The sequence below is a fragment of the Cannabis sativa genome, chromosome 4, assembly GCF_029168945.1.
Source record: "Cannabis sativa cultivar Pink pepper isolate KNU-18-1 chromosome 4, ASM2916894v1, whole genome shotgun sequence".
Classification (NCBI taxonomy): Eukaryota; Viridiplantae; Streptophyta; class Magnoliopsida; order Rosales; family Cannabaceae; genus Cannabis; species Cannabis sativa.
Window position 1 is genome coordinate 46,197,575 of NC_083604.1, and position 20,943 is coordinate 46,218,517.

The window sequence follows — 20,943 nt, forward strand, 5'->3', positions numbered from 1 at the left end:
TTAAGGTTAAATTGGAGAAACATTAACTAAATATTGGATTGGATAAGCAGTCAGCTCGTTTTTGGAGAATTTTAAACAAGGGATGTGGAATAATCATTACATTTTTCTTTCTTGGTGATGGTATCGAGCTTGGAGATCCAGACAACTATTCAACTCTTAACCAACACCAAAAATAATTATTCGATTAACCAGTTTGTGTGGTGTTTTCATTAACCACTAATAAAGCAACTACCACAACTAATAGTCTAATTATTCTTTAAATATTTTTCATAATCTATTCTTTCTCTCAAAATAAGTTATTACAACAGTAACGCTGTCCAAGAAACACAATTCAAAACTGAAACCAATCACAAAACAAAAACTTAAACTTAATTGAAAATAGACAAAGAAAACTTAGCTTGATAATGAATGAATGATGGATTTTTATTGAATAGGAATAGTCAATAGTACACAATAGAATGAGCCCAAGATTATAACTTAACACAAAGTATTGCAATGAAATATCTCACAATGAGAGAAATCACTTCAAGAGTGATACTTCCTTTACATTCCTCCACACACACTCACTATGATCTTGGACTCTCCCTCTCTAAACTGAATCTAAATTATGAGCTTTTAGAGATTAGAGATCAGAATTCTGAGCTCAGAACTCATTTGAAAGAGTAGAGACACTCCTATTTATAGTTGTTGGTGGGGTCCCCTTTAAGTTGGTATTAAAGCCAACTCTTATAAATAACGGCCGCTTTCTTCAGATTCATCTGATGAGCATATAGATGGACCTACTGACTTGACAAGTTAAGTGAGTTTAATCCCGCAATTCCATCTGATTGGACTCACTTAATCTCCGATCCGAAAGAAATGAGTGAGGACATTAAATGCCCTGAATGCTCAACAAGGTTAGACAGTGCTTAAACTTGTCTCTAGTTACACTTTTAATGAAAATATCTACAGGGTTATATCAGTTTTCCATAAACAATTAACAAATAGATGGAGGACAACAAGATTAAAAACACCAAACAAGAATCAACACACACGACCTAAAATCAATCTAGTGGCAACATGATCTCAATTTCATTAATTAATCGAAAAGTTGGCTGTGATACCAATTGTAAAACCGATCTAATCGGATACTACTAATTGAAACAATGACAATCGCTTTAATCATGATGAAATTTCACATTTAATATTTCTTGAGACACATATTTTTAAATTAGATTCTTCGATGAGCAAGCCAAACTGGTTAATTTCATTGATCATGGTGTTGATAAACGTGTCACACAGCTAAACTCATATATTTATTGCTCGAAATATAGGTATGACAATTGACTCGTGGACTAAGGTTCTTTAACACCCCAACTACGTAAAAAAGTCTCATCTTATTTAATTCTTAAACATATTTTCTTTAGCTCAATTTTATTTTGATCCGGTTTCCTATTTCTCAATAAACAGTAAAGAATAAGTATATTATCTAAAATATTTTTTTTAAAAAAAATGATCAACGACAAAATAATAATTTTAATTAAAAGTTGTATTATCTTGTTGTGTACATCAGTTGATTTGGTCATGTTATAACTTATTTTATAGATATTGGGTTGTAAAATTTTTATCTGTAATTCGCCCAATAAAAAATTTGAAAAAATTTAACCTGCCTAATAATTTTGTCAGTTTAGTTGGATTAATGTATCCAAACTTTCTTCTTAAAAAAATCTATCCAAATTGATCGTCACTTTTTTTTACTTAATTATTATTGTTAGTTTTTAGTATTCAAATAATTAAATTTTAAAACATAAAATTGCATAATTTATATTTCAAGTTTAAAAATTCTATAATATTGACTTAGAAATTTAGACTAGAATTCTAAGCTACACTCGCTCTCTAGATTGGCGAGAATGAATAGGTAGCTAAGTAATTATAAGAGAGACACAATAAATTTATAGTAGTTTACTTCCTATATCGCGATAGTATTTGTTAATTCCATTTTTGGCATATTTAATTGACAAAAATATTTTATTATTTATTGTATTTTCGGCTGGTATGTGTTTAATATGGTTTCCTATTTTGTGTATTCAAACTTGGAAGGAAAGTTGTCTAGCTTTCCTATTTTTGGAAGAAATGTAAAAGTGGTCAGTTTGGTTACCCATTTCTTTTTTATCTAACCAGCTGTATAATCTGATCATTTGTTGAGTTTCCCATTTTCTAAGATCAAATTTCTTGAAGAGAAAACCGGAGCTAAACTTTCCTTTTTTATAAAAGGAAAGTTGTAGTTACTGGCCACGATTCTGTAGGTACAGAAACGGAAGTTTCTGGACTGATTGAAGAATTATTTTAGGAAAGTTTCTAGTGGGCTGAGATCTTGTTCAGACCGAATGTAAGCTGTCAATAAGATGTATATTCATTATAAATACATCTTATAGCAGCTAGGTTTGTTATCTCTTTCATTCACTTTCATATCTTAAGGAAAGAGTGTCTTTGATATGTAGAGAAGAGCTGTTCGACTCTTACTCTGTTTATTTATAGTTGGTACTGTCTTGAGTCTGTATTCAAGTCTACAACGAAGAAGAACATCAGTGCACCTTCGGGAGAAGGGTATTTACAAGCTTTCGGGAGATTGCTTTTGAAGTCTTGCATCGGGAGGATACAAGCACACCTTCGGGAGAAGGGTTTTTACAAGCTTTCGGGAGATTGCTTTTGAAGTCTTGCATCGGGATGATACAAGCACACAACCTTTGGGAGATGGTTGTATAGGCTTTCGGGAGATAGCCTTTAAGCCTTGAATCGGGAGGATTCAAGCACTCTTCAAGGTGATCGAAGGGAGTTCGAGCACTTGGAGTTTTATCAAGATTCGGTTAGTAGGTGGAATACATCAAGCTTGCGGCATACAATAAGAGGGAGTCTCTTTATGCATAAGTCAATTACTTTGTATTTTTGATACCGATCTAATGAATCTTATCTCTAGGCGTGGCCCCGTGGACTAGTAACAATCTGAAAGGATTGTTGAAACTACGTACAAAAATCTTGTGTGTTTTTACTTTTATGCACTGTGTGTTTTTCTGGGTTTCTCTGGAGTTACAGAGTTGTATTCTGTAACTACGGAAAAACTGTTTTCAGTACCAGTTTCATTATTCCGCATTTAATTAATCACTTAATTAAATAACTAAACTGGGAATATTAAAATACAGAATTTCAGTATTGAAGCTACGTCTACTTCAAGTTTTTATTTCTCACGAGATGGTAATATAGCAATAGACTAAGTGTCAGAAGATCCAAATTCTAGAGAGAAAGTGTAGAGAGAGAAGCTCTGACCTTGTGGGTAGTTTTTTGAATGTCGAAAATGAGTTAAGGTAGCTCTCCTTTTATAGGTGAAGGAGGCCCACAAAAATAAGAGAAAGATATAAATAAGAGGTTTCTGACCGTTGATGATTATCTAACGGTAAAAATTAGCTCTTGGTGGTGATGACTATTTTTTGGAGCCTGGAGGGTCCCATTGCGGGTAACGTGGAGGTTATTTTTGTAACTCCCTTGGGGTAAATTTTAATGATGATAGCTTCAAAATAACGTCTACAGTGGGAAACATGACTTGATAGAACATTGAATTTGCTTCGAAACACAAGTTCAATCGCGTCAATTGGAAAAAAATTTAGTGAGTTATGACTTAGTGAAGACAATTCATGACTGAGCGCCCATGTGACATATGAGAGACTTGAAACTCTTCATTTCCGGGTGAGCTGAAAATGATAAATGCAAAATTGTGAATTTGATTTCTCTGACTTTATTGATTATTGTCATTGTGAAAAGCTAGACGGACGATCAAAACGACATTAGATTCGAATAAGCAGATTCCAACGCACCATGCCTTTTGTCAACCTGGGCCCTAGGTACATACTCCCGAGCTCCTAGGATTTTGTTTTTGATACTTCCAAGGCTTCTGAACTTGAGGACGAGGTCTCCTACCCTATTTTGACCATTTCAGATTCAATCGATGTATTGGATTTGACATTTGAGCAATTGAAGACAGCGTCCCAGATTGATTGTCAACCTGGGCGTCGGGCCCAGCCTTAGGTCAACCTGGGCGCTAGGCCCTATTTCTTGGGACTCGGGATTGTGATTTTCTCTCCGAGATTTCTTGAATCTTCGTGATTTCTAATTACGGAAAAAATGCTCGGAACATTTTGTTGGACTTGATCAGAAACAGCCCAAGTTGACAATATGTCAGCCTGGGTGCAAGGCCCAGCCCCAAGTGTCAACCTACGCACTGGGTCCCCCTTTTTGCCCTTTTGGAAATTTCGTTTCATCCCCAAAAATAGTTGAATCTCAACATTTTTTAAAAACAAAGAAGATGCTCTAAAGAATTCCTGAAAACTCTATTTAAAATGGCCCAAGTTGACAAAATGTCAACCTAGGCGTAGGGCCAGCCCCAAGTATTAATGTGGGTATTGGGCCCTGATATTTATACCCAAGAATTGTTGTTTTCCTCCGAAAAGACATATTTCCCCGCTTTTAATGAAGACGAAGAAGATGCAAAAGTAAGATCTACGATAGATACTTGGAAGGTGCCCAAATTAACAGATTGTTAACCTTGGCACTAGGAGCCTAGGACCCTAGGCCCCTGGACGCTCAAAAATTAACTTTCTTTGAATATGATTCTAATGCCTCAAATATGTCCGTGGTATGTCTAGCTGATGTGCCAATGCAAGTTTTGACCCTTTTGCACTAAGATAGTCTCAAAAACTAAAACCCCAGTTGAGGATGTCAACTTGGGCGCTGGGTGAAACCCTAGGTGCCCAGGTTGGATTTTGGGTTACAAGTTTGTGTAATTTCAGCTCTTGGGACTTGGATTAGATTGCTCCATGTCTTCATGGTACAAAATACTAAAAGATAGTGGGCTGGATTCAAGTTATTAAAGTCTGAAGTTTCATCCTAGAGATTTTAAAGTTAACTTGGGCGCAAGGCTACGGTCCCCTCTAAGGTCGACTGCTATGACTCGGGTCTACTCAACTCCGTGATGTCATCCTTCGTGTCACATGTCAAACATTGATGTCCACGTCACTAGGAAATATTTCTAGATTAATATATAGTTTAAATTAATTTTAAGAACTTTAACATAAGATAAATATTAATTCAAAAAAAATTAAAATATTAAACAAAATTCATCTAAACATTGAAAAAAGTAATAATATAGTGTAAACTTTAAATTTAATTTTAATATCCCAACACAATAAAAATTATTAGTTATAAAGTTTAAATTTTAAGTGAAACATTATAAGGTCTATATTTTAAATACAAAATAACTTAACTAATAATAAACATAATTTATGTAAAATATTATACATACTTTTTTTTTTTTTAAAAAAAAAAAAATATAGAAATCGATTTATTCGGATTAAGGCTTAGAATAATTTTCAATACATCTAATATATTTATTGCGCGGTTTATATATTGTGTGTTTTATCGATTTATTCGGTTTATTTGAACGGTTTAGTTAGATGGTCGGTTTGTATTTTTTTTAATAACCCTATTAAGATATCCAATACATCACTATATTACTACTCCATTAGAGATTCTATAATTTATTACAAATATTTTGTTTGTAAATTTCAACCTAATATGAGTATTAATAGAGTCAACCCTTACTGTTATATCAAATTAATCAAATTTGTTTATTACAAATATTGTGTTGTTTTAACTAATTAAAATGTTTGTTAATTTGAACCTAATATGAGTATTTATGTAGTCAACTCTTATTATTATATAATCAAAATTGTCAATGCTGTTAAATGGAACCTTTATTCCTACTATTCCATTTGGTACAGTTATCTACCTAATTATACATATTTGTACAAACTCTACCGAGTGTTTTATGTTGATCTCCATTCTTGGTGTATGCTTAAGAGTCAATATTACCCTAAAAAGACTTGAATGAAAGTTAAGTTTCTTCTTAAACCCAGAAAATTTCTGTTCAACACCACTTTAAAATGAAATTAGTTAATCATTAATCATTACTATATATAATATGAACCATAAACCTAATTATTTAAGTTTCTTCAAGTATAATTTCCTTATGATATCAAGGCTAAATCTGGAAGAGTTATGGCTGATGACTCATCTAATATATAAGTGTCAACTAATTCAACTTTCAACAAACAATTAGAAATAACAAATTAAAACAAATAAATAAATAGAAAATTGTGTATATGAAATGTAACAGTCAAGTAAACAACTATTGAACAAAAAACAAATATATATTAAGAGATTATTAAATAAGAAGGAAAAATAAAAAATAAAAAGTTGGTGACAGAAGGGAGATAGTTTAGAAATTGAGAGTGAAGTTCTATTGTGGAAAGTAAATTATAATAGACGTTTCTGTACTCTTAACTTTTTGATTTATTATATTATCAACCTGTCTATCTCTCACACCCTTCTTCATTAGCTACCTCAAGAGTTTACAGGTATGATCCTCTCTCTCTCTCTCTCTTCTCTGTTTATGCACACTTTTATTATGATGTCTTTCCTAAAGCTTTTCCACCAATTCATATTTTTTTTAGTTATGCTATATTTCAATATCAAGAGGCTTGTTAACATTGTTTTACTTCTGCCATTTGATTCATCAAATCTTATTATATCTTATCATATTTTCATTTTTAAGCTTCTCAGAGTTTCCTTAATTCTCTCTTCATAATAGGAAACGGTTCTGTAAACTTACTATTGATTGACTACACTAAATGAGGGGAGCAATGGGTTCTTCCCCTCGTGGAGGCCATCGATTATCGGCATCAATGTAAGTTTATCTTTGCATTAAAATTATTTATCAATTTTGGATTAACAGGAAAGATTAATTTCATGACCATTTTTATTTTAAGAGTTTATTGTAAGCACCTCATGATGATGGCCATTTAATGTTAAAGTAGTGCTTATTTGATCATTGCTCTTCTTTTTTTGTGATGAAAGAGTTTGTTTAATCTTTTGTTCTTTCTTTGCTTGAGAACACATTCACCTTTCGATTATAAATGCAAGATAAGAATCATGATGTTGTTTGAAGCAAGTCATAATAGGTTGTAGTAGGTATAGTCCAATGCCAATGTGAAGGCTCTTAGATGGATCTCATCATCACCCCCAATAATGCTATTTGTTTGGTTTTCAAAGTACAACACTTTACCTTTTCTAACTCATCTAAACTCTACTTTGACCATCTTTTGAGGTCTCTTAAGTAACTATGCAGTTCTAATCACATTGATAAATAATTGGCTTACCAAACTTCATGGCTGCTAACATATACAAACATATTATATTATTAAGATTCCAAAAGTTTGATACATCATTAGGGAGAAATGGTGTAGGGAGCAAATCAGATAGTGACACATTTCTTAATTCACCTTAACCTCATTACCTTAGCGTAGATCGCACTTTATGACACATCAATCCAAACCAAAGCCTTAGGTATATGTACTTATGTAGAAGGAATTATTGAATACTTTAAAACATCCAAAATAAATAAATAAATAAGGTAATGAAAATCACATTAATTACTCTAGGATTTGTTTTGGATCTTTAACTTTATCATGGAAAAAGTTCTATAAGAAAAAAAGAGTAGGAAAAAACAGTATTTTTCAAAGATTTTATAATAGATTTAATTATTTTTGAAGTTCTAAATTTAATATTTAAATTTTTTATTTTGTTTATCATGGTAATGTTAGTTCTTTTCATTTTATTTTTTTTATGGGAAATATTGTGGTCGATACATTAGCTCAATTGGATTTTAGAAATGACATATATTGTTGGTTGTATTACCCACTTAGTTGGTTGGACAATCCTTTAAATAAAGGAATAATTTAAAAATAAAAAAAATATAAAATAACAAAAAAATTATAAAAATGCTGTTTGTGTGGAATTTTCAATATTTTGACGGTTTTTTAAATTTTATTTAAATAAAATATGGTCTTCTTATATTGTACTCTTGTTATTTTTTTTTTATTGTTTTGTTGTGTTTTTATAAAATACCGTATAAATATAAGAAAAAAACTTTGAATGTAGAAATGTAATTTTTTTATAAAAATTGGTGTTTCTATGTAATTATCCCTTAAATAAATATTTAGAGGTATTTTTTTTTTTTAAAAAAAATGATCTATTTTCCTTTTTGAATAATACTTTTATTTTTGTTTGAATCCAACCAATATAAAATCAAATGATCTTTTTAATTTATTTTTCATTGCCAAATTAAATGTGATTTCTTCCATAAAAAAAATAAATGTGCATATGAGTTCTAATATAGCTCCTTATTATCCAAGTATCTTTAATTAATTTTCTTTCCCTTATTAATTTACTAGCTTATTTTGACTATTTATATGTACTATGAGCAGTGAAGATACATATAGAAGAAGATCACAAAGAACTAAAGCTAAGGACTCAGAGAAAGCTCCTTTCCACATATCTATTCATGAAAGGAATCCCAAATGCAAGTTTCCTCTGCTTAAGCTTGTCCTACTAGTTGTCATTTTCGGCACTTTAGTAACACTTTTGTACTCTCCTGATATTTACCACAATAACAACCATCCATCTTCAAATTCTGTTTCTCAGTAAGTATTGACACATATTTATGTGTGTATTTAAGAGTAACATTTTTATTTACTGTGATTTTTATAAGCTCCAAACTATGTAATTTTATGATATTTTTGTTGAGTTTGCAATTTAATCCCATTAGTTATTTGAATGGTGCAGAGAGAGTTTTGTAAAGAGGTGGATATGGGGTGGATCAGATCCAAGATATGTATCAAATATAAATACAAACTGGGATGACATTTCTATAGTTGTCAAGAAGTTGAATCTGAAGAATGAATATCAGGGAATTGGACTATTGAACTTCAACAACAGTGAACTTAATCAATGGAAGCAGCTCACACCAGATGCCATTCACATTGTTCTGCAATTAGACTATGCTGAGAGAAATGTAACGTGGGATTCATTATATCCAGAGTGGATAGATGAGGAGGAAGAAGAAGATGTTCCCATTTGTCCATCTTTGCCAAAGCTAAAAAATCCAGGAAAACGACTTGATCTCATCGCGGTTAAGCTTCCTTGTCGAAACGAGGGGAACTGGTCCAGAGATGTTGCACGACTTCATTTACAACTTGCAGTTGCTGAACTTGCCGCCTTTTACAAAGGATACAATCCAGTGCATGTTGTTTTAGTTACTGAGTGTTTTCCTATACCAAATCTTTTCAAATGCAAGGAACTTGTGGCCCGAGAAGGCAATGTTTGGCTATACAAGCCAAACTTGAATGTGCTGAGGGAAAAAGTCCAGCTTCCTATTGGTTCTTGTGAGCTTTCTCTTCCTCTTGGGGGAAAAGGTTAGTTTTAATCCATAGAACACACATCTTTCATTTTTTTTTACAAAGGAGTCAATCATACATAGAACAATATATAACTATAAATACCATATGAACCACTTGCTTATGAGTAGCTACAATAAACAAAACTAGTGAGAAACTTCTTGGTATTATGACATAAAAGTATCTTAAATTCAAAAGTAGTAAAACTTGTTATAACGGTTCGTCTAATACCATCATGGCACTCTTTTCAGTTTTTTATTTTTTTTTTTCTTCTATAGCTCTAATACATTCTTTTGAAAAGTAGATGCAGTCACTTCTGGAAATGTACACCGAGAAGCATATGCAACCATCCTCCATTCAGCTCATGTTTATGTTTGTGGAGCCATTGCAGCTGCTCAAAGCATCAGAATGTCTGGCTCTACACGGGACCTTGTCATCTTGGTCGATGAGTCCATAAGTGGCTACCACAGGAGTGGCCTTGAAGCAGCTGGCTGGAAAATCAAGACTATACAAAGAATTCGAAATCCGAAAGCTGAGAAGGATGCTTACAATGAGTGGAACTACAGCAAGTTCAGGTTGTGGCAACTAACTGAGTATGACAAGATAATATTCATAGATGCTGACCTTCTAATCCTTAAAAACATAGATTTCTTATTCAGAATGCCTGAGATTTCAGCCACAGGAAACAATGGCACCCTTTTTAATTCTGGTGTGATGGTTATTGAACCTTCAAACTGCACATTCAACCTACTAATGGATCACATTAATGAGATTGAGTCTTACAATGGTGGAGACCAAGGCTACTTGAATGAAATCTTCACATGGTGGCATCGAATTCCGAAACATATGAACTTCTTGAAGAACTTTTGGATTGGAGATGATGAAGAGGTGAAGGCAAAAAAGACTAGACTGTTTGGTGCTGATCCACCAATTCTCTATGTTCTCCACTACTTGGGATTGAAGCCCTGGCTATGTTTTAGGGATTATGATTGTAACTGGAACGTTGACATTTTACAAGAGTTTGCTAGTGATGTTGCCCATGAGAAGTGGTGGAGAGTCCATGATGCCATGCCTGAGCTGCTTCAACAGTTTTGTCTTTTGAAGTCTAAGCAGAAGGCACAGTTGGAGTGGGACAGAAGGGAAGCTGAGAAGATGAACTTCACAGATGAACACTGGAAAGTCAAAGTCAAAGATCCCAGGTTAAAGAAGTGTGTTGACAATTTGTGCAACTGGAAGAAGATGCTGAAGCATTGGGGCGAGACCAATTGGACTGATAATGAGTTCTATAATCCTTCACCACCAGCTATTCCCAAAACTTCTCTCTCATCATCATAAGTTGATTTGTTCTACTTTCTTTTTTCCATTTTTTTCTTAAAGAACCAAAAAGAAATTGAGGTTAGGTCAACACAAAAGAAATGAAGAAAAAAAATGTTGTTTGTGACCATTGACCAACAACATTGCTCTCTTTGAGCACTGAGTTCACCGTTTTTGTTTTACTACCTGGTTCTTTTATACTAGAGTTAAAAATGCTGTTTTTTATAGAATTGTTGTACTTAATAATACACAGTGGTTTAGGTCAATGAATTTGGGTAAAGTAGATGCTTTGGCCACCTTTTCATATGTTCATAGTTTTATTGAAATAGCTTATGATTATATGTATATATTTGAGTATAATGGACCAACAAATAGATGGAGAGAAAAATAGGGTGGCTAGAATTTCATTCAATAATAGGAATGAACTAAAATATCCCAAAATAATTATTTAACCCCCCCAAGAAAAATTTATGATATGCTACAGTAAGAAGTATCGGGAGGTTGGCCAACAAGAAAATAAAAATTATGAGAATTTGTATGTGACTTATTAAAGAAGTCAATAAGTTGCAACCAAGAAGGAACAAAGACAAAATAATGGTGCCCAACTTTTGACGGTGACGAGTAAAATGACAATCAATCTCAATATGCTTGGTGCATTCATGAAAAATTAAGTTATGAGCAATCTGAATGGTGTTGTGATTGTCATAATACATAAGAGTGGGACAAGAGTGAATAACACCCATATCTACAAGTAACCATCTCAACCAAATAATATCTTTAGTGGTAGACAACATAGCACGATACTTAGTTTCATATAAGATTGAGACATAATATATTATTTATTTCTTGCTCTTCTAAGAAATAAGAGAATCCTCCAAAAAAAGATATAAATCAATTATAGACTTTTAGTCTGTGGGATTATAACCATGATTAGCATCACAGTAAGCTTGTAGCTCCGAAGAAGAGTTGAAAGGTGGTAGCAGGCTCTAAAGATGGTACCTTAAAGCTTTTGTAGAATGCGAATAACAGTAACACAATGAATAGTAGTAGGAGAAGCAATAAGTTGATTAACAATATGAACAACATATACAATGTTTGGATGAATAATAATAAGATAAACAAAATTGGTAACAATGTTGCGATACAAAGTATGATCTTCCAAAGGAGAGTCATCTCGAGGAGAATATTGAACATTTAGCTCAGAGGGAGTGTCAACAATTCTAGTATTAGTGAGACGAGGATGCTCAATAATTTCAATAATGTACTTTGACTGAGAAAGAAGATAAATTTTTGGAGAAAAGGAAACTTTAATACCCAAAAAGTATCATAGGAACCCAAATCCTTCATTTCAATACTCAAAAAGTAAAAAATCATATCATCAATATACAAGGAAAGTATAATACAGCATGCAGAATTGCCTTTCACAAATAAGTTGAATAATAATCACTTGAGACAAAACCAAGAGACAAAATAAAAGTAGTGAGCTTCTAAAACCATGTTAGGGGAGCCTGATTAAAACAATATAAGGTTTTTTTCAACTTGCGAACCTCTCATTGCTTATGAGGAACACCATGAGGAGGAACGATGTAAACCTCCTTATGTAAATCACCATTTAGAAAGGCATTCTTAACATCCATCTGAGATTTTGTCCACTGGCAAACTGTTGCTACTGCTATAAGAGTACGAACAATAGTCATTTTTGCAACTGGAGCAAACATTTCCTCAAAGTCTTTTCCATACTTTGAGAAAATCCCTTAACCACTAGCCAAGCCCTGTAGCTTTCAATAGACCCATCAAACTTGGTCACGTTTAGCAGAAGGGAAAGGTACCAAATCTCAAGTATGAGTCTTTTCAAAGAATCTAGTTTCTTATTCATTGCATGCTTCTAAATAGGACCAATAACTACCTCATTATAGGATAAATGCTCAGAAAGACAATGAATAGATGTTAAAAATGAAGTAATGAAGTAGAATGAGAAGAATAAACAAAGTTTGGTATGTAAGTAGACTTATGAATGTTTTGAGGATAGCAAGGAGGTCCATTATCTCAGGACAATCTAGAACAATTATATGAGGAGGGGTAGGAGCAATTTTAGATTATAAATTACCACTATCTATTTCTTGAGATCTTTCAACATGATGCCTACGAGAGTGATGAAGAGTAAAAGGAACTATAGGAGCTATGGATGATTCACACAAAAACTCAGAGAAAGGATCAATGTGAATAAGATTTGATTTTGTCGAATTATAAGGAGTATAAGGAATAGAAAGAAAGGTATATGCTCAAGAAAAACTACATGACGAGATACATTTAACTTTTGAGAAAAAGGATCAAAATAGTGTTATCCCTTTCTCCCTTCATCATAATTAAGAAAAGCACAAAAAGCAGAGCGTGACTACAACTTTGTACACTCTACCCTAGGACAAAACATAAAACAAGTAAAACCATGTACTTTCAAAGAAGAATACTCACAAATACAACCATATAGTTTCTCAAAAGGATAAAAAAAAATGAAGTGACAGAATATGGGATCATATTAATTAGGTGAACTGTAGTAAGAACTCCTTCCCCCCAAAACTGACAAGGAATAGAAGATGACAACAAAGAAGAACAAATATTTTAAATAATGTGTCTAAGCTTTCTTTCAGCTACACCATTTTGTACAATTGTATTAGTACAAAAAAATTGATACACAGTGTCATCTAAAGCAAGTGAATCGACAAATTTATTTGAAGTATACTCACCACTTTGTTCACATCTAAAATATTTAATAACAGTTGTATGTTGAGTTCTGACATAAGCTTAAAAGTGATCATAAATATCATAGAAGTCAAAATAGTGTTTCATATGATAAAACCAACAAAAACAAGTGTGATCATCAATAAAAGAGACATAATATTGAGAACCAACTTTTGTAATCATAAGAGAGGGTCCCCAATCATTAGAGTGTACTGTATTAAAATGTGTAACAATATAAAATGTACATTAATTGAAAGTTAAAGTAGAAAATTTTACAATTTTACATCCACTACAATAAGAAATATCATGAGGTTGCAAATTTCTTAAGGTCTCTTTAGAAGAATTTTTTTTTTTTTTAAAATGAGACTTTAAAATATGATCAAGGCAAGAGTGCCACAAATTAAACTAGAATTTGAAGTAGACAAATCAACACTAAGAGCTGCAAATACTGATAACTTTAGTTCATACAAAACATATAATTCCCACACCTATAACAAGTCCAATTAGTTTCTAAGACAACAAATCCTGCACATGGCAAGATATAGAAGAAAAAGACACTAAATAACTAGAATCACATAATTGACCAATAAATACAAGATTCAATAAAAGATTATGAATATGGTAAACGTTTGGAAGCACAAAATTGGAACTGAGAACCAGTACCCGCTAATGGCATGGGACCAACTGTTGGAACTTATTTTTATCAAGATCTTAATTTACTAACAAGTATGTTTGATTATATACATTATAATATAACATCCTAAAATATAAAATTCATAAAATGATAAATAAACACATAAGAAGAATAGAATCCTTATATTGGTTGCAGCAGAAATTAGCGACTCCTTTCGTTCAGTCACTCTAACCCTCAGTTCGTGTTTTGTAGCAGGGTATTGCCAAGTGATGAACATAGATAGCTTCCTTAAACCTGATAAGTAATAACTCAACCCAATAAATAAATGATGTTTTGGTAACCTAATATACATACTGAAATAAGAGCTTTTCTATTTATATTGTTTAGGCAAGATCTAAGAAACCCATGGTTTTACTTCTAAATAATTATAGAAGCTATAAAGTCCATATCTATTATTAATGCTCCAACTTAATTATGGGCTAGTCCTATGGGTAAGCGAGTACCAAACAAGTTAAAGAACCTGTATAGTAAAATTAAGCTAAAGCTTAACCATCTCAGGATTGAGACCACTTGATCTAAGATCAACTAATTAGTGATAATGACTTAGAAAAGATATAACAGTAATTTAATGATATCTTTTATACTATCAATATCGGTCAAGTCTGATGTATAGCCGATACATTCGATAAAATTGCCTAAACTTGTTGAACATTGAAGAACACTCAAATAACTATGTCTTTCAAAGGCACAACAGATGGAACAGTCAAAGCTTTAAAGGAATACAAGGATATCTTTAACCAAGTGACTAAAATAGGTGGAATTTGTGAGAGATTTTAGTAGCTTGGTGCACTGCTACTGCTAGTCTCATCTAGTAGCTTTGTCTAGTCAGCTCCTGAGATATTTTTTTTTCAGTTAATTAACCCAGGTACCCCTCATTTTGTGTTGTCTACATAAGGCTGTTGACGGTAAGAACTTGCCAACTAATTTTGTGGCTAGAAAATTAGAATTTAAGGCAAATTTCAAAAGTAAGAAGAAGTTTAAGTGAAATGCAAGTTTAAGTGGCAAGGAATTTCTTGAGTAAAAGAATGATTTCTTTTATTGCATTTAGTATCTGAGTTAAACCATTAATTTTTCAACCCCTGTCACATTTGAGAATGGAGTAATTATAGGCTCTAATAGTTTGAGATACATGGTGGTCTCAAAGAGACAAGCTATCTCTTTCGGGCTACAAACTGCAGGTGCACGAGGTGGTCTTGTGCCTCATACCTTTGTGTGGTGTTAGGTGATCCCAAGTCGTAGAGGTGATGGTAGCAGCGTACCCTTTATCAGGTTCTCAAATCTTGTAGGTGCGGTGCCTCCACTACTCGTGCCTCCTTGGTTTTAGAGCTTGCAGGAGGTGTAATTGTAATGACTGCATGATAAATTATAGATTAGTAAAGGCAATTAGCATTAATTATTGACATTTTATAATTATACTTGATTTCATAGTTATTGTGGGCCCCATTTTTAGAAACAAATATTAGATTTATAATTTCTCAATTTTGGAGATTTTATTAAACTGTAAAAGTATTATTTATGTTAAATATAAAATATGCAATTTTTTTTGCTTGGCAACGATGGAAAATGCGATGGATGGTCATTAGAGTCACACGGGTAAATTTAGATTCTAATACAAATATAAGTTAATATTTGGAATATCGAGATTAGACGGGGTTATGGTGTTTGACCATTTTGTCCCTAAGTCATATTATTACTTAAGCACCAAAATAAGGGCCTTTTGGGTATTTTAAGAGTTAGGTGGAATACTCCTTTAGATGGAAGCTCGCCACTAATTAGAATAGGGATAATATAGTTTAATTATCCTTTTTCTCAAATTCTCAGAAAAATTAAAAATTAAGAAAAGATGTTCATCTCTTTCTCTCTCCCTTTGCTCGGCTCCCACAATAACCGAAGAAAATCCAGCTCCTACCTTCCATTTTTTTAGAATCTAGCAAGGATTCAAGGTGTTTCAAGTGGATGTAAACTCTAGAACCTTTACCCCATATTAATCCCACAAATTGACAGAGTTGATTTTCGAGATTAGTCAATAATCAGCCCCAACAGTCGAGAGACATCAATTGTAAAAGTCGGTCAAAGATTGATTGAGTCAATGCATATGGCCTAAGAATCGTTAATCTTGGAAATCCATGCTTACAAGTCTCGTGGTATTTCCTTGCAGCTCGGAGGTCAACCCCGTAACAACTCATGAGTAGAGTTAGTAAGATTAACTTACTAGGTTACAATTGTTGGAGGATTTTCATACTGATATTTTCAGAATTGGATCTTGCCACAAACATAAGATTCAAAGATCTCTTTCTTATCTTTCCAAAGCATCTTGAGTTGTCCAATTCCAATGTATATCAAAAATGTTATGGCAGAAATACTAAGACTGCCGAATTGTGACAGCTTGGTATGCAAGCTGGCGGCATAAAAGAGATGCAAACAAGAATTTTATAAAAGAACTTTTTAAAGGAGAGAAAAATCTTTTTTCAAAATATTTTTTTCATGGTAAAACTTCATTCGATCCTTAACTTTTTTGAATAGTCATATGCATTATTCCTAAGTTCTTCTAACTCATTCAATTGAAGCTTTCTTTTCTCACCCGCTTTTTCTAAGGAAAAGTTTAGTTGCTTAATAGCCCAATAGGCTCTATGTTCTAACTGAACGGGAAAGTGGCATGCCTTCCTATAAGCAAGTCTATAGGGAGACATTCCAATGGACATTTTGTATGCAGTACGATATGCCCATAATGCATCAATGAGTCTTAAGGACCAATAAGTCCTAGATGGGTTGACAATTTTCTATAAGATGTGATTAATCTCCCTATTTGATATCTCAACTTCGCCACTAGTTTGTGGGTGATAAGGTGTAGTGACTTTATGTGTAATATCATATTGTTTCATTAAATGCTCAAAAGGGCTATTACAAAAGTGTGTACCGTTATCACTAATGATAGCACGTGGTGAACCAAATCGTGAGAAATATTTTCTTTCAAAAACTTAAGCACAACTTTGTGGTCATTTGTGTGGCATGCAATAGCTTCAACCCATTTAGACACATAATCAACACCAACAAGAATGTACAAATTACCAAAGGAGTTAAGAAATAGACCCATAAAATTAATGTCCCAAACATCAAATATTTCAACAAGAAAAATAGGATTTAAAGACATCATGTTTCTTCTAGTTACACTTCCTAATTTTTGACAACGCTCACAAGATTTACAATACATATAAGTGTCATGAAAGATAGTAGGCCAATAAAATCAACTTTGTAAAATTTTTAAAGTAGTTTTCTACTACTAAAATGTCCACCACATGCATGATCATGACAAAAAAATATGATTTTTAGATTGATCACAGTTTAGAATGTATCTCCTTATTATTTGATCGATTAGGACAATATTTAATCAAATAAGGGTCATCCCACATAAAATTTTTTACTTCCAAATAAAATTTAGATTTATTTTGTTTAGACCAATGAGAAGGAGTTTCATCAGTGATCAAATAATTGACAATATCAGCATACCAAGGAAAAGAATATACATGCATGAGTTGTTTATCAAGAAAAGTTTAAATAATAGTGGAGGAATCATGATTCATTTCAACAACAATTCTACACAAATGATCAGTTACAACATTTCAAAAGATTTTTTTTATCACATATCTCTAAATTAAATTCTTGTAGAAGCAAGATCCAACGAACTAAATGAGATTTAACATCTTTTTTTGACAAGAGATATTTCAATGCAGCATGATCAGAATAGACAATTATTTTAGGTCCTAACAAATAAGACCTAAACTTGTCCAATGCAAATACAACACCAATCAATTCCTTTTCAGTTGTAGTGTAATTCAATTGAGCTTCGTTTAATGTTTTGCTAGCATAGTATATTACATGAGGTGGCTTGTTAATTTTCTGTCCTAAAATAGCACCAATTGCATAATCAGAAGCATCACACATTATTTTAAAAGGAACATTCCCATCGGGAGGGCGAGTAATGGATGCACTAGTCAAAAGAGATTTTAATTTTTCAAAGGCAACATGGCATTCATAATCAAAGACAAAAGCATTTTCTTCCTCCAAGAAGATGACATAAAGGGCGTGAAATTTTGCTAAAGTCTTTAATGAATCTTCTATAAGAACTGGTATGGCCTAAGAATGATCTAATTTTTTTTACTGTCTTAGGTGGAGAAAGTTTTAAAATAAGATCTACTTTGGATTTATCAACTTCTATTTCTTGAGATGAAATCACATGCCCTAAGACAATTCCCTTTTTAACCATGAAATGACATTTTTCCCCATTGAGAACTAAATTTTTTCTTTGAAACGGATTAAAACAAGAGAAAGATGGTGCAAACAGTCATCAAAAGAATTTCAAAACACAAAAAAACTATCCATAAACACTTCAAGATTTCTTTCAACCATATCAGAAAATATTGCAATCATACATCTTTGAAAGGTTCCAGAAGCATTACAAAGACCAAAAGGTATGTGACGATATAAAGTAATCATTCTCACCACTTACCTAACAAAGTAATTCTAATACCTCACCTAGCATACTAATGTACTATCATTGTCAAATCAGACAATCTGAAAATCATTCTCTAGTATTCATAAATCTCATTGCCTAATAAGGCAAGATGATGCCCTAACCTGGTATTCATATATCACATTGCCTAATAAGACAAGTCGATGCCTTAACTCGACATCCATATATAACATTTCCTAATAAGGCAAGTCGATGCCCTAACCTGACTTTCATATATCTTAGTCATTGCCTAATAAGACAATCGTCAAGTGGAAAACCTAACAGCAGTTTTCATTTATAGTTATGACTTTTGATACCTAATCCTTCGGTATCCAAACATCATTGTCTAATAAGGCAAACTTTTTAACATTGTCTAATAAGATAACTTTCTCATCATTTTCTAATAATGCATCCTTTTTAGTCATATAATGATAATAATCGTATTTTAACCTCAATATAATCGATTCACAATGATTACAATTGTGTTGTAACATAACATGCTATGTAGTACAATGTACTTTTCTTACTTTAAATCTAGATTCATGCATGTTGGCCAACCCAAATGGAGAAACATTCTTGATGATCTCAGCCCTATGTCGCAACAACGGTAAACCAATAAGTGTCTATCCGAAAATAATGCTTAATATTCGCATAAGAAAATCTAAAGTTTTCTACCAAATCTCATGGTATGAACACCCTAAATAAAAATTATATTTAGCTCTAAAACATATACCTTATTATAGAGCTCGTTGCAAGCTTTAACATGGTATATAGAATGTCTAAAATAGACACTCGAGTAAAAAGATATGGCCAAAATACGACTTTTGATCTTCCCAAAATTCCCGAAAACAGTTAACCATTTTCTGGGATTTCCTGGCATGAAACGGTTAACCGTTTGTCCTAAAAGGTGGATCATTTTTCGTTATTAATGGGAACCCCGAGTTTTACACATCTTAAAAAATCTACCAAAACTTAACCAATTGATTCCAAATATCATAGAACACCTATATAACATCCATACAATAATTTCAACGTAATAGAAATAAAAAACAAGCCCTTAAGCAAAAAATGTCATTAGAGCTTCAGCTTTAGCTTGTGAAGGCTCTTTCACATTCTTCATCCCAAGTAAACTTCTTGTTTCGTTTGAGGACATTAAAGAATGGGAGACACGTGTCAGTGGACTACAAAATGAACCTATTCAGTGCAACCACTCGCCTCGTCAAGCACTGGACCTCCTTCCTGTTCTTAGGCGATTCCATATCCATCAGCGCTTTGATCTTTTTAGGGTCCCCTCAATGCCTCTCTCATTTACCATGATTCTTAAGAATTTTCTAGATGACACACCAAACACACATTTCAATGGATTCAAATTCATTCGGCACTTGCAGAGAGTAGTATTTTGTCTAAGTCTTTGATTAAGTCTTTTACCTTCTTGGTTTTTAAAAGCATGTCATCCACGTCAACCTCCATGTTGGGATCGATTGGGTTGGCAACATCTTATTGAGAAGCCTTTGATACGTTGCCTACGCGTTGTTGAGACTAAAAGGAATGACCGGATAGAAATACAAACCTCGATCAATAATGAACGAGGTGTGCTCCTCATCTGCGAGATTTATGGGTATTTGGATGTATCCTGTGTATGCATCCATAAAGCAAAGCAACTCATGTCCCACTGTTGAATCCACTAACTCATCTATGCCCGATAATGGAAAGTTGTTTTTTCGGCAGGCTTTATTGAAGTGAGTGAAGTCAATGCACACTCTCAATTTCCTATTGGGCATTGGAACCAACACGTGATTCAACATCCAAACTGGGTAAAATGCTTCATGAATGAACTTGATAATTTCAAGCCAATCCATCTCTCCTTTCAAGGCTGTGTACTACTAAAAATTTAGAGCCCTTTACTTTTGCCTTACTGGCTTTACATTAGGGTCTATATTGAGATGGTGACATATTACCGTTTGGTTGATTCCTTCCATGTCTTCGTGCCCCTAGGAAAATACATCTACATTCCTTTCTAGAAACTTCATTAACTCTTTTTTAAGGGCTTCTAGAATACCTTTTCCAATCTTGAGGACCCTGAGCGGATTCTCTAAAATGACAACCTCCTCTAGTTCCTCCTCTGACTTTACTCTCACTTCATTGTAAATCTGTGGGTCTAGTTCAAACAAGTTTTCTATGACTTTGTTGAGTCCTCAATGAATCGTCATTGTCATCGACTCTCAAGGTTTGGTGCAATCCTTAGTGACATGTTGTAGCATTCCCGGGCTTCCTTCTATTCTCCTTTCAAGGTGGCAATGCCTCTGGGAATTAGGAATTTCATTGCCAGGGATATACTGAAGTGATTTACTTCAACTGGTTGA

The 20,943-nt window shown here is 33.1% G+C and overlaps 2 protein-coding genes across 4 annotated transcripts; one reads left to right on the forward strand and one right to left on the reverse strand.

Annotated features, from left to right (window-relative positions):
- Positions 1-6,291: 6,291 nt before the first annotated feature.
- LOC115714683 (UDP-glucuronate:xylan alpha-glucuronosyltransferase 1) lies at positions 6,292-10,903 on the forward strand. 3 transcript variants are annotated; one of them, XM_030643438.2, is made up of 5 exons: positions 6,292-6,446; positions 6,680-6,775; positions 8,355-8,570; positions 8,713-9,341; positions 9,625-10,903. In XM_030643438.2, exons 2-5 carry the CDS (start codon positions 6,720-6,722, stop codon positions 10,656-10,658), a joined length of 1,935 nt encoding a protein of 644 aa, XP_030499298.2. In that variant the 5' UTR covers positions 6,292-6,446; positions 6,680-6,719; the 3' UTR covers positions 10,659-10,903. The 3 variants fall into 3 exon arrangements, with proteins under 3 accessions (XP_030499298.2, XP_030499299.2, XP_030499300.2); XM_030643439.2 differs by having other exon boundaries at positions 9,628-10,903; XM_030643440.2 differs by having other exon boundaries at positions 9,634-10,903.
- Positions 10,904-12,187: 1,284 nt separating this feature from the next.
- Positions 12,188-20,439, reverse strand: LOC133036958 (uncharacterized). Its single transcript, XM_061113742.1, has 3 exons — positions 20,151-20,439; positions 12,745-12,816; positions 12,188-12,390 (listed from the first exon to the last, which is right to left on the reverse strand). Exons 1-3 carry the CDS (start codon positions 20,437-20,439, stop codon positions 12,188-12,190), a joined length of 564 nt encoding a protein of 187 aa, XP_060969725.1.
- Between the last annotated feature and the right edge of the window lie 504 nt (positions 20,440-20,943).

Excerpts from the sequence above, each read along its gene's own strand:
- LOC133036958 (XM_061113742.1), bottom strand. The coding sequence starts at position 20,439 with ATGGATTGGCTTGAAATTATCAAGTTCATTCATGAAGCATTTTACCCA. Across the intron at positions 12,817-20,150 it reads CTCGTTCATTATTGATCGAG|CTCCTATAGTTCCTTTTACT; the intron begins GTTTGTATTTCT and ends AATCATCCATAG. Across the intron at positions 12,391-12,744 it reads ATCTCAAGAAATAGATAGTG|GGATTTTCTCAAAGTATGGA; the intron begins GTAATTTATAAT and ends CTAGTGGTTAAG.
- LOC115714683 (XM_030643438.2), top strand. The coding sequence starts at position 6,720 with ATGAGGGGAGCAATGGGTTCTTCCCCTCGTGGAGGCCATCGATTATCG. Across the intron at positions 8,571-8,712 it reads TCTTCAAATTCTGTTTCTCA|AGAGAGTTTTGTAAAGAGGT; the intron begins GTAAGTATTGAC and ends TGAATGGTGCAG. Across the intron at positions 9,342-9,624 it reads TCTTCCTCTTGGGGGAAAAG|TAGATGCAGTCACTTCTGGA; the intron begins GTTAGTTTTAAT and ends TCTTTTGAAAAG.